The sequence below is a fragment of the Cavia porcellus genome, unplaced genomic scaffold (assembly GCF_034190915.1).
Source record: "Cavia porcellus strain 051 isolate PalLab524CR breed Dunkin Hartley unplaced genomic scaffold, mCavPor4.1 scaffold_21, whole genome shotgun sequence".
Taxonomy (NCBI): domain Eukaryota; kingdom Metazoa; phylum Chordata; class Mammalia; order Rodentia; family Caviidae; genus Cavia; species Cavia porcellus.
In genome coordinates this window covers 5,298,529-5,311,609 of record NW_026947504.1, presented here as the reverse complement: position 1 = coordinate 5,311,609, position 13,081 = coordinate 5,298,529, and the positions used below count along the sequence as shown (strand labels likewise).

The following is a 13,081-nucleotide window of genomic DNA, read 5'->3' as shown; positions in this document are numbered from 1 at the left end:
CGCACACACATACAGTTTTCCTGAGTTCCTAAGGCCTTCTGGGGGACATCTATGCCAGATGACATGCTTCTCTGCCACTTCTGGATTTTTTTCCTTGAGACAGGGTTTTACTGTGCAATCTAGATCCATTTTTGAGCATTAGGCATTCTCTACTGGTGTCTCACAAGGGGGATGTTCAGTTCTTTCTCCACCTCACCCTATTTGGCATAGTTTCTAAGAGATCACTAATCACTGTTGACAGTCTGGTCCCAGGTCAAATGTTGGATTCCACAGGGCCAAGTGATACAGTAGGATGATGTCCCCTTTCCTCCATGGCTTTTGTTATTAAGATGCCTGCCACTGATTCAGCCCCAAATTCTGTCTTAATTGTTAAAATATTCTCTTCAATATGTTCACATATATATTGATTCTATTGATTTTACCTTAGAGGACACATCTATTTGCAGGGCTTCTGGTAAGTTTTGGGAAATGTGTGTGTCTGGAAACAAATTTTTCTCCACTCTTGTGCCATTTAATTGATAATTTAGCTGGAGATCTGTTGGTTTGAAACCATTTTTTCCCTTAGGTTCCTAAAGGTATGGCCTATGTCCATCTGTGTTTCAGTATTTATCCTGAGAGCCTAGTCCCTGATCCTTTGTATAAAGTCCCAACACCATCCTTGGAACCTGGAGGACTTCTCCTTGGAGCAGGCTCTGACTCCACGACGCTTCGTTTCACAGTCCTTTCTTCTCTGCTATCCACCTACTGACTGGGCCAAATCGCTCTAGAACTTCGGTTCTGGGAAATTTGCTTGCTTTCTTTCTTTATGAACTTACTCGTTGTGTTCATCCTTGTCTTTCTTGGAGGACATATTCCAGATTTTCAGTCTTCACCTCACCAATTTTCATCTGTCTTTTTTTTTTTTACCTTGTGGGAATGTACAATTTTCAACTTTTTGCTGAGACTTTTGTTTTTGTTAATTCTTTTTCTCTCTGACTATTATGTAAAATTAATATTCCTGTTCTGATGTCACAGAATCTTACTGTTTGGGGACACTGACATTTTGTGAAGTTCTCAGTTTTGTTTCCTAGCACGCCTTCCTGTGGGATGTATGTGTGTGCTTCCTTCCCTCTTCCTGTAGTGTTGGTGCAACTTGGCTGCCTACTCATGGTGCATGTGAGCCCGGACATCCTATTGAAGGCCCACGTGCATGGCAGCACTGGCAACATGGACTAGGAGGCTAGCTGCCTTTTTCTGCTGTGGCTTTCCCCGCTTCAGTATCTGAGGCCTTTCCTTCTGGGTTGGTTGGATTCCCTAGAGGAGAGCGGTCACCCTTCTACTGGCATCAGGAGATCAGGAACAGAGATGGAGGTCTGAACTTCCATGTGAGGAGAGGCCACTGCCACTGTGGCAGCCCAGGCTCAGATGTGCTCAGTGTCCCTCAGGCTACAGTCACCTCTAATCCTTTGTGGAGAATAAGCTTCCAGATGTCTGCACAGCAAAGGAGAGGCCGCTCCTGCTCACGAGGGTTACATAGGTGTCCCGTGCTAACCAATTGTTCCACTGGAGCCCTGCCAATGGGTTACAGCAGGCTTTAAAAACAGACTGTCTACTGGTCTCCACTTCCACACCCATGGTCATCTTTACTTCTCAAGATATTGGATGCTAGAAATTCCTGGATTGCACCTCAGCTTATCTTCCACTGACTTACAGACTCAATTCTGGGGTCTGCTGCAACTATGAGCAGTCGGTGTTTGGACATTTGTTCTCTGCCAAGGGTGGCAGGTGCTTTTGGTCTGAGAGGTCCAAGGCGCATCTCTTAGCAAGTTCTTGCCGCTCTCTCTAATCTTCCTTCTATGAGTTGCAAGGCCAAACTACTCTGGGCAGAAAAGCAGAAGCTTTCCAAGTTTTGTTGCATTGGTTCTTCTGTTTTCCGTATTCTTATGAGCATCTGTCAATCTATCAGTTTACCTATTATCTCTGTCTCGTCAGTCTGTCTGTCCATTCCATCCACCTACCCACCATCGCTCCCTTCTCCATCTATCCATCCCATCCATTCATCTTCTTCCCCTCTCTCTGTCTCCCTGTTCTGTCTGGTCACCTTCCATATGTGTACCTCTTTATGGCAGAAATTCCTACCATGTTACATGGCTTGCTCACAGTCTCCCTGCAGGGTGACCTGGGTAGGCCATGCCTTAGCCCTCCTCCTTTCCATGAGCCTGAGTGCACAGGTGGTCTTGTCATCTTGGAGGAATGCACCAGATGGACCTGGCCTTCACACATCCCTGGACAGTGGGTGAACAGTCCTCTGGTCTAGTCACCACAGATATCACCCCACCCAGGGAGCTCTTGTGGCCCTAGGACATACCTGGCGCCCAGCTTCATTGTTGTGGCGATTCATGGCTGAGCGGGCATCTGGTCGGTTCTCCCGGGCATCTGCAAACTCTCGGGACACCATCCCGCCGAACTCGATGTCCTCGCTACAGCCACCCCACTTCCAGCCCTCACCTGGTGTGCCCTGGTGGCGAGTGCTGCAGCCACAGATGGCAGCCGAGCCCTCTGCACAGGAGCGGGTCACGGCAAAGGCCACACCAGCCGAGGCAATGGCATGGACGAAGGCAGACTCCCGGGTGGCTATGGGGAAAGAAGAGATGGGTGTTAGCAGGCAGAGCAGGGCCCAGTGTGCTAGGACCAAGGAGAAGGGGAGCTTCTCAGACGAAGGGCTGGAGGCTTTGCTGCCTGTGCCTTGGGTCTCAAGATTCTTGCCCAGTCATGTCCTGAGGCATCACCTCTGCTTGCTACTAGCTGTTTCATAGTTTCAGGTCTTCCCCTTAAGTCTTCTGTCCAGTTGGAGCTGTTTTTGTATATGGCAAAAGGTAAGTGTTGGCTTTCATTTCTCAGCATGTGGATTCCTAGCCAGATATATGGAAACATCTATCCCTTCCCAAGCTTATGTTTCCCAAAACTTTGTTGAGAATCAATTGACTGTTGATGTGTGAATTTATATCTATCATCTCTATTCTGTTCCATTAGTGAGTTTTTATGCTAGCACTATGCCAAGACAGCATGGTACTAGATAAAAGCTGACCGATGGAACAGAATAGTATGCACAATGATATACTGCTCAGCCCTAAAAAAGGATGAAAATCTGTCATTTGTGACAATGGAGGACATTACATTAAGTGAAATAAATCAGGGATAGAGAGACTAGAACGTGTTGTGGGAGCTAAAAACGATCTCAAAAAGTAGAAAGTTGGAGAGGAAAAAGGCAGGGGGTTAGGGAGAAATTAACAAACTACAGAATTGCACTGAGATAAGGGGAATACTTTTTTATTTTACGGAAAAAATAAAAATTTCACAAAAAAAAATAGAAGAATAACAATAATTACTTTATTGAGTATTGTTATTTTTAAAATAGTTATTTAGAGTAAAATATATGGGGATAAAAAATTCTCCAAATGATACTGGCACAAACCTTTCTTTTCCATGAACTAAAAGAAACTAGTAGTACAACTATCTTGTATTTTTTTCCCTTTTTCTCTTTCTTCCTGTGGGGAATAAATTCAGATTGATGTGTCAGCTTTTCATTTCTGTGACAAAATATCTGACAAAATCAACTTAAAGGAGAAAGAAATTATTTTGACTCATGGTTCCCAAGTTTCCAGTCCATGGTCAATGGGCTCTGTTGCTTCTAGACCTGTTGTGAGACAGAACATCACAGTGGGGAGCAAATCCACCTGATGGTGTGCAGGATGTCAGGAGAGTCACGAAGAGGCCAGGGATGTATTACACTTCCAGGAATATCCCCAAAGACCTACTCCAACCAGGTGCCTCCTCCCACCAATTCCAGTACCTCCTATGAATCATGCTGTTCTGAACTCCCCATGAGCCAATGACTTCCACACACTGCTGCACCAGGGACCCAGCCATCTACACTCAAGGTCTCAGGGGAATTTCAGATCCAGATCAGCAGAGGTGACTACAGTGAATAATTTTTTTTTTATATTTTAAAACATTTAAAAGAGAGGACTTTGAATGTTTGGTATTGGGGATAGAACTCATGACCTCACACTTTGCAGAATAATAAATGTTTGACATATGCTAAAAAGTCTGATTTGATCATTATACAATGTATTCCTACACTGAAATATAATACTGTGCTTCATGAATAGGTGCAATAAATGGGAAAAATCACAGCAGATTCAACAGTGACTTGGGAAGATTCTCAATACCACTTGTCATGGAGCAATACAAACCAAAGCCAAATGAAGCCCATCTCATTCCCAGGGGGGATGGCCAGAATCAAGACACCAGGCCTTCAGGGGTCAGCAAGACATAGAGAGGCCAGCAACCTTGTATGCAGCTGGGTGAAAGAAATCTAGTTTCCTTGGAGAACCTTTGGCACACACCTGCTGCCTGGCCTAGGTCTCTACTGTAGGCGAAACTGATTCCCAGGCACAGGCTCAGAAGCAAATATAACAGCATCCAACTACCACAACTGCCCACATGTGGGTTGCAAGCCCACATGCCCACCAAAGGGTGGCTGGATAAAAATGCATGGTGTGTCCATCACAAAAAATTTACTTAGTAATATGGTGGACCCCCCATCAGAGGTTTCAGCTACCATGGTCAACTACAGTCTGAAAATATTAAATAGAACATTCCAGAAAGAAACACTTCCTATATTTTAAGTGGCACACTGTTCTGAGTGGTGATGAAATCTCATACTCTTGTTCTGTCCCCTCTGAGATGTGCCTTGTCCAAGATGTCCTGAACTTGTTGCCTAGTGCCCCCAGGTTATCAGACCAATAGTTGCAACGTCATAGTACTTGTATTGAAGTAACCCTTGTTTCACCTAATAATGGTCCCAAAGCACAAGAACAGTAGAGCTGGTCATTTGCATATGCCAAGAAGAATCCAGAAAGAGCTTCTTTTGAGTGAAAAGAAGAGAACTAGACCTAGTAAGGAAAGAAAGAAATCACATACTGAAGTCTGGTTTAATGTGGCCAGCAATAGCTGTGCTATGGTATAAATACTGGGTTGTCTCAACATTTCCACCATTCTTTTCTAGCTAGTGAAAGCCTGTTTAGACTCAAAACTCTTCCCATATTGTAGTCAAATGTAAGGAAAGGAAGAAGGGAATCGTGTGACAAAACTATTCTGTAAAAGAGGCAAATCTGGTGGGATACTAGGGCAGGAGGATCGCCACGAGTTCAAGATCAGCCTGGACTATATAGTGAGACTTTGTTTAAAAAAAAAAAAAGCAAATCCATCTAGGAAGCCACCTTCTCCAGAAACTTACTGTGGCATCCTACAGCAAGATTGAATTCATGCAAAGTGTTAATTTTCTGAATTATCTGTCTTTCCTTCTTTCTATCCATCTAGCCACCCATTCATTACTCATCACTCACCACTCATTCATCCAGCATCTACCCATCATCCATTCATCCATCAGTCTATCATCCACCTATTCATCCTTCCATTCATCTGTCCACTACCCATCATTCACCATTCATCTATCATTCTATATCTCCATCCGTCCATCCATGATATGAGAATCCACATGAGCCATACTAGGTACGGACTGCAAGTATGAGGTGAGTACTATGCAAAATGCCCAGCCTCAAAACTGAGGATAAGAAAGCTTCAAGAACATGGCTCATGGCTTGCTCATCAGTATGGCAGACTGCTAACAGCCAAGGGTTTCTGAAAGAAGTTCTGTTTCTGGTGGTGACTCACTGTCCAATGGAGGGAGCGATCCTTCCTGCCTTGAGGAGGAAGGTGGATGGGTGAAGCCTCTACTTCTGGTACCAGTGACATTGGCTTTAGTCAGATATTCTGCACTGGGTTGCGCTAAGTCACCTGCCTTTGGGAGCCTATGGATGACCCGGGAGAGTGTAGGGAGGAGGGCACTAGTCAGGCGTGGTGACGAGCTCTGGGGTGGGCCTGGGGTAGACAGATAGTGAATAAATGGATGGATGATGAGGAATGGGTGGATAGGTGAGGGACGGGAGACAGAAGAGGGGTGGGTAGATGGGTGATAGATGTGTGGATGGTTACACAGCTGGGCCTGGAGGTGATGTGAGGGTGGATGGATGAACGTATTGGTGGACAATGGATGGATGCAGGTGGGTGGACGGTGGGATGGGTGGGTAAATAGCGGGTGGAGGGTGGAGACTTTGTCTGAGGAGGCAAGAAGAGCTGACAGTGGGCGCTGTCATAGCTGAGGGAAACGCAACACTCAGATGCCAGCAAGCAGAAGATGTACCAAGCAGTTACTTTGCCTCTGTGAGGCTTAGGACTTTCAAGGCAAATTCCTTTCTTCAGTTTTGGATTTCTGGCCTTGTTAAGTGCAGACGATTATCGGGGCACTGAAAGAAGACAGCCACACATTTGCACTTTGTTGAGAGAGCCTAAAACATAAAAAATACTGACTGCATTTTCAGAAAAAGATCTCTGAACATCAGAAAGGTAGGATTTACTTCCAAGTCCCTACCTGGGGAACAGCATGTGCAATGGTCATTCTAAGGTCCTTGTCCTTCTTTGGCACCGTGAAGCTGACTGAAGCCCACAGCTCATGGTGCAGATTGTGCCCTAAGGGAACAGAAAGCCTCCCCTACCCCTGGGTGCCCATCCATGGAGGGTCACCAGGAGGTCAGCTACAGGGACCCCTGTGCATATGGAAGGCAGATGCTGAGGAGCTCAGTCAGGAGGCTGCCCTGGCCTGGGGTGCAGTGGGAGAGGTACATCCTTGATTTACAGAAGACAGAACAGCCCAGAACGAAAGAAGGCCTGGAGAGGGTCAGCCCTGGGCCAGACTACTCAGCAGGGAGTGTGGAGCTGGACAAAGGCATCCTAAGTGGTCTCTGCAGCCTCCCACACATGTGCATGGGCTCTCCATGCTCCTGCTGTAGATTCTGGCCCAGCCTTGGAAGACAGGAAGCCCCTATGTGGCTTGGCTCTGTGCCTGGCCAAGGGAGAGCTTGGTGGAGGTTGGGGCAGAGGGAGAGCCACTTGTGATAGATGCACCCTCACCCTGAGGAACCTTGTGTGGCTTGTCTGAGGGACAGATGTGACCCGGGAAGGCCTAGGAGACTTGCTCAGCCGGGCTGCTCCACAAGGAAGCTGCTCTGCCATGGTACTGGGGACACATCCCTGTAGGGCCACCTAGGGACCAAGCCCAGTGGTGTAGGCTGGGATCAGCTTCAGAGTTGATGATGTCTCAGTACCCTTCTGCTGATGGGCCCAGACCAGAGGGCGGAGATAGCTCAGCTCTGGCTCCCTGGGCTGGACTGTACCTTCTAGCGCTGCTGGCCCCTAGTCCATGGTCATGGGGTCTCTAGCTGGCCTCTGCCTGAAGGAGGGTCTCGTGGTTCTGGGCCCAAGACTGGGGTGGGCTCTGCCTGTCAGTTGTGTCCTGGTGTCCCAGACCACTGATCTGTAGGAACTGCAGGGCTCTGTGCTCACCCAGGCCTGTGCCCAGAGCTGCACAAAGGCAGAGCTGTGGCCTTTTCTCATGGTACCTGGAGCTTGAATCCTTCTTTTGGGAGCTATGTGAACCAGTGGGCCCCCTCAGCTCAGAAGGGCACAAAGGCGGGTTTCAGGAAAGCTCTGGAGACCCTCAGCCTGACCCAGTCCCTCCCAAATCCTCCAGGCCCACCAAGGGCAAAACAAGGGGGCTGTTGCCTAGGGTCTGGCCTCAGGGACACAGTGACGGAGGGTCCCAGAAGTCACAGGCCCCTCATCCCAGGTCCTGAACCCCAGGTGCCCCACTCTTCCTGGTGCAAGAGGCCCAGACAGGCAGAAGCCTGAGGGGCCCTGTCGCACTGCCAGCTGAGCTGCCCCAACCTAAGTTTCCTGGGTCCCCATTTCTGTGAGGGTCTTGGTGGCTTCTGGAACAGTGGGCACTGGGCACCAGTGCCAGAGCCAAGGTGGTGGGTGCCGACGAGTGACCACTGCCACCTTCCCTTCTGTCTGCTACCCTCTGCAGGCCAAGGAGGAGCCAGTGCCCCAAGGGGGTGTCTCGGTGGCATTTGATAATCACATGGGCACAAAGGCCCCGGAGCCACCTGAGAGCGGAATGTGCCCGCGCCCCAGCGTGGCCGTGGCCCCTGACACCGCCTGGCGGCCTGCACGGCCAGGCGCCTCGCTGGCCCGCTGGGCTGATGAATCCAGCTTTGTGCTGCGCTGTCACGCCGCGTTAGGCCCACAATGGCCTGCGATATTTTATATGAATTTCCCCCCGGCCGGTGATTAGGCGATGGCCGGCCAGTCATAGCAACCCGGAGGTATGTGCTGCCCGCCGGGCTGTCGGAGCGAGGGGAAATCCCTATTCAGCTACCTCCATTCAACACCCCCGGAGGGCGTGTGAATCGCCAGCAGCATTTTCCCTTTCTCCTTGTGCTTAATCTTGTCGTCGTCTCAGGGACATTGTGCTCTGAGCCTGACACAGTGGGGTGGCGGCAGGGGTCCCTCTCCCGCGGTGGAGAGTTAATGATATACCAGAGAGGCCCCCAGAGCTGGGAGCCCCCACCTCCAATACCGCGTGAACCGCAACACTTTCAGATGGGGGATCAGGGGTCACAACCTGGATTTGGGGACGCTGTTTCCCTCCAAAGCTGCCCTTGCTATTCCCCCCCCCCGCCCCCGCGCCCTGGCAGAGGGACACACAGGACGGAATGAGGACCACCTCCCAAGGGGCTGCCAGGATGGAGCCAGCATCAGGAGAGAGGCAAGCAAGCTGACCTTCCCCCTTGAGCCCCCAGAGGGACTGGGAACAGGTGCAGGGATGGGAGGGCGGCTGGGCAGCAGAGGGCAGGTGTCCAGGTGCCTAGCACATCCTAGGGATCTGGCACCCACGCATACCCCTAGGACCTAAGGAGTCCAGCAGCAGCTGGGGAGTCTCACCAAGGTGTGCATGGAACAGATTCACCTTAGGGATTATGGGGGGCAGCCCTCATTCAACCCAGGCAGGGGATGCAGACAGGTGATACCCAGACCGGTGAGGTCATGTAGGGCCCCAGAGTGAAGGCCGCAACAGAAGGCAGGGAGCATCTTGAGGACCAGGGGAGCGGGTTACCCTTCCAGGGTGCAGAGGCCATCTGGCTAGCACCAGCTGGGCAGGCTTCTCCCACAGGAGGGGTGCCTTGCAGGGGTACAGTGGGGGCCAAGAGCAGGACTGGCCCCTACAGAGCCCACACTGCTGGCCCCAGAGCCATAGGAGACTGCACTGGTATCCTGGACACTGCCTGCCAGCCCCACCTGGCTGACTCTCTCCCACCTCCAAGATGCCCTTCATCCTTCCTGAGGTCAAGAGAGGGTGTCGCCTGCCACCCTTGGGCGCTGGGGATAGATAAGCTGCACCCACACTCCAGGCACTCTGAATTCTTCAGATGCTTCTGGCCAGGCGGGTGAGCAGCCTGCTGGAGGCTCAGCCCAGGGACACAGTCGAGGGACAGAAGCAGTAGGTAGAGTACTTCCTTCACACATTCACACACATGCATACACACGTATACACCTGTCAATGCACAAGTACCCACATGCATGGGACACTTGACACAACCCCACACAAGCACATACAGGCACACAGGTGAACGAAGACCTGCGTATACTTGCTTACATACATGTGTGGTGCACACGCACACACACGCACATGCATGCACACAGAGCTGACTGCCCCCTCCTCGAAGTGGCTGGTGGATGTTAAACTCTGTTCCAGAAGGCTGCCTCAGCAGGGGTGGGCCAGGCACCCTGAGGCCTGGGCCACAAAGCCTGGGTGACCTTTGACATGATTAGGGTTGCTCTGACCCTAATCCAATCAGATTGATTACTGGGAAGCCCTCCAGGCAGGTGGGGCCTCCACAAATCCTGGAGCAGCCTCTGGGGCTCCTGGAGGGCCCCTTCCTCCCAGATCCAGGCAGGTACAGGTGCAGGAGGGGCCAAAGTCCCTGGTTAAACCTGTAAGGGTGTGGAGCTCCAAGACCTTATTTCTCCGCTGCAAGGAGACCAGGGGAAAAGGGGATGGGAGAGAGAAGAAGCAGGGTGCTGAGGCTGAGGCTGAGAGGAGACAGTGGTGGCTGGAGAGTGTCCCACTCCAATGGCTGGGTTTAGGCAGCTCTACCGGCAGGTGGCTTTCAGATAGGACAATGCCTGGGGTCCCACAGTGTTGGGCTGCTCAGTGTTGGACTGGAAGAGTTTGGCAGGCACAAGAGCCTGCCACACTATGAGGAGCCCCCCAACTGACAACCCCTCACCCACTTCTGATGCAGATGCAGTGGGGCAGCCTTGGGGCTTCAGCCTGGTCCCCTCCAGGCGCACCCCAGCAGCACAGGGCTCTGGTCACCCTCTCTGAACTCTGCCACAGGCCTCTCCTCTACATGGGGGCAAAGCCAGACTGTCACAGACTACAGCTGCCCCAGCAGTCCGGCCAGGGGCCATCTCGGGAGCCTACACAGAAGCAGGAAGGAGGCCCTTGCAGGTTGGTCCCAAAGGACCTGTGAGAGGCCCTCCCGGGAGCCCCAGCACACAACTCTCTGCGCTCCTCCTGCAGCTCCTCTGCACACAGTAGCTGCTCTGCCTACAGGGACCCGTGAGCTCCAGCAACACACCCCAGTGAGATGGCTCCAACTCTGGCCTCTTGCCCGGGGCAGGGGGAAGTACCAGGGATCATGGCGGTGCTGCTCTGAATAACTGACTTGCGACAGGGCAAGTCTTCCTCTACATTGGAAGCTGGAAACCAGAAGTGGAGGAAATGCCTGTGGTCCCAGATTCTGGGGCACACTCACCCCCAAGGTGGAGATCAGCCTGGGCAACATCTTGAGACCCAGACTAAAAAAAGTAAAGCAGATCTAAGTCTGCACTGCCAGACTCTGAGAGCTTTTCTGTAACAGAGTGTCGTATGATTTTTGGCACATAGAAATCCAAAAAATAAAAGGTCAGAGCATTGAAAGTATTGTAATGGAACTCTTCCATGTTCTCTACCTATGAGAACAAGGCTCTCCTCATGCTCAGATTTCTAAAGCCTGGACACAGACAGGCCAACAGCCAGTGCCGGATGGTGGGCACCAGACAGGGGCAGGAGAGAGGCCCAGCCTCATGCTGCCAGGCCACACAGCCCTTGGGGTCGCTGGGGCCAGGAGGAAGCAAGCAACACAGACCCAGTGTCTTCCAGAGAAAACCCCTAGAAATCTGGAAAAGGGTCTGTTGGTCCCGCAGACCTCAGCCAGGCTGCGGAGCACTCGATCTGGCTACTGGACCAGAGGACTTGACATTGTATGGCCCACAGTGTCCGGTAGACCCAGCACAGTTCCAAAAATTCCGAGCTCTTTTGGTAAGCTGATTGTAACGTTCCCACGGGACTGTAAGGGGCCTCAAATAACCAACATAAAGAGAAAATCAGAATACAGTTGGAGGCAAGCATGAGGTTGTGAGTTTGATCCCCAATACCAAAAAAAAAAAAAAAAAAAAAAAAAAGAATAAAGTTGGAGGCCTTGACTTTCTGATTTCAAAACATACTATATACAGGCAACTGAGATACACACCTGTAATCCCAGTTGTTCAGGAGACTGAGGCAGGAGGATCACATATCTGAGGCCAGTCTGGGCAAGTTAGTAGGACGCTGTCTCAAAATTTTAAACAAAGGATGAAAGGATGGAGGACTGGGGATTTTAGCTCCATGGTAGAGCATTTGAAAAGAAGAGAGAAAGCAAGAGACAAACAGACACAGGAAGACGGAGACAAGAACCGTGGAATAGCACATACAGCACATGAATACATAGAGAGCCAACTGATTTGGGGTTTTTTTTTGTTTGTTTGTTTGTTTTCTGCTTTTTGAGACAGGATCTCACTGTGTATCCAGGTTGATCTTGGAGTCACTATGTAGCCCAGGCTGGCCTCAAACTTATGGTGATCCTCCTGCCTTGGCTTCCCAAGTGCTGGGCTCACAGATGTGTGCCACCACATCAACCCAGTTCAACATACAAGGGCACCAAGACTATTCAATGGTAAAGGGAATATTCTTTCCAACAACTGGTGCAAGAATATCTGAAGTTGGACCCCATCTCACACCATATACAAAATAACTCAAAAAAGAAAAAAGACCTAGTCAGAAGGGTTAAAGAAAATGGAATGAGAGCAAATCTTTGTGATATTGGGTTAGGCAGTGGTTTCTTTCCTATGCTGACAAGAGCCAAACTACTGAAGAAAAATAGATGAATTGGACTTCATTAAAGTTAAAAACTTTTGCCCTCCAAGGAGCATCCTCAAGAGAGAGGAAAAAACCCCATAGAAGAGCCAGGAATGATGGTGCACACCAGTAATCCCAGCACTCAGAAGGCTGACACAGGGAATTGCTTTGATTTCTAGGTCAGTCTGGGCTACATAATGAGATGCTGTCTCAAAACAAGCAATTAAAATCAGTCCATCAATCAATCAAATGCACAGATGGAGGAATATATTTGTAAGTGCTGTATTGGATAAGGGATGTATGTGCAGGATAAGATACAGGACTCTTCCACTCAGTGGATGGCCCTTTGTCTGTGCCAGGTCAGCCAGTGACAGACAGACAGGCAGCCACTGCAGGCTGTGGGGAAGGAAGGGGCTTGTGCTCTGCCAAGGGCCGTGAACAGTACTGCAGCAGCTTTAGGAAATCTCATCTGGGCCTAAAACATTAAACAGAACTCTGAGGATGAGGAAAACAAGTCTCCATGTGAAGGCAGCATGATTCACAATAGGCAAGAAGTGCACAACCCACTGTTGCCAAATGGTGGTGGACCACAGCACATGGTCTACTTCACAGTGGAATATCACACAGCCATGAACAGAGAGGGCTGCACGTAGAGCACGGGGCTCACTGATGCTGGGCTGTGGGCTGTCTTTCCTTGTGTGCCTGGTGGTGGGGGTGGTGGCAATGAGGCCTGCATACCCCAACATGCCGGGTTGACGGTGCTCCTCCTGACCCCTTGGCACAGCCCCCTGGCCACCAGCATGGCTCCTGGCATCCTCCCCAGTTCCCTTGTTTTGTCCTCATCTGTTGGGGAGGCCTTGGCCTCCATTGGCTCTGGAGTCACTTGCTCTCTGGGCCTCCATGCAGGTGTGGCACGTG

General features: G+C 50.5%; 1 protein-coding gene across 1 annotated transcript in view; it reads right to left on the bottom strand.

The window, feature by feature from the left end:
- Wnt3a (Wnt family member 3A) overlaps window positions 1–13,081 on the bottom strand; it is a 31,937-nt gene that overhangs the window by 6,231 nt on the left and 12,625 nt on the right. The window contains exon 3 of the mRNA XM_063232161.1: window positions 2,348–2,613. Coding sequence (XP_063088231.1) covers window positions 2,348–2,613 — 266 coding nt within the window. The remainder of the gene's footprint in view (window positions 1–2,347; window positions 2,614–13,081) is intronic.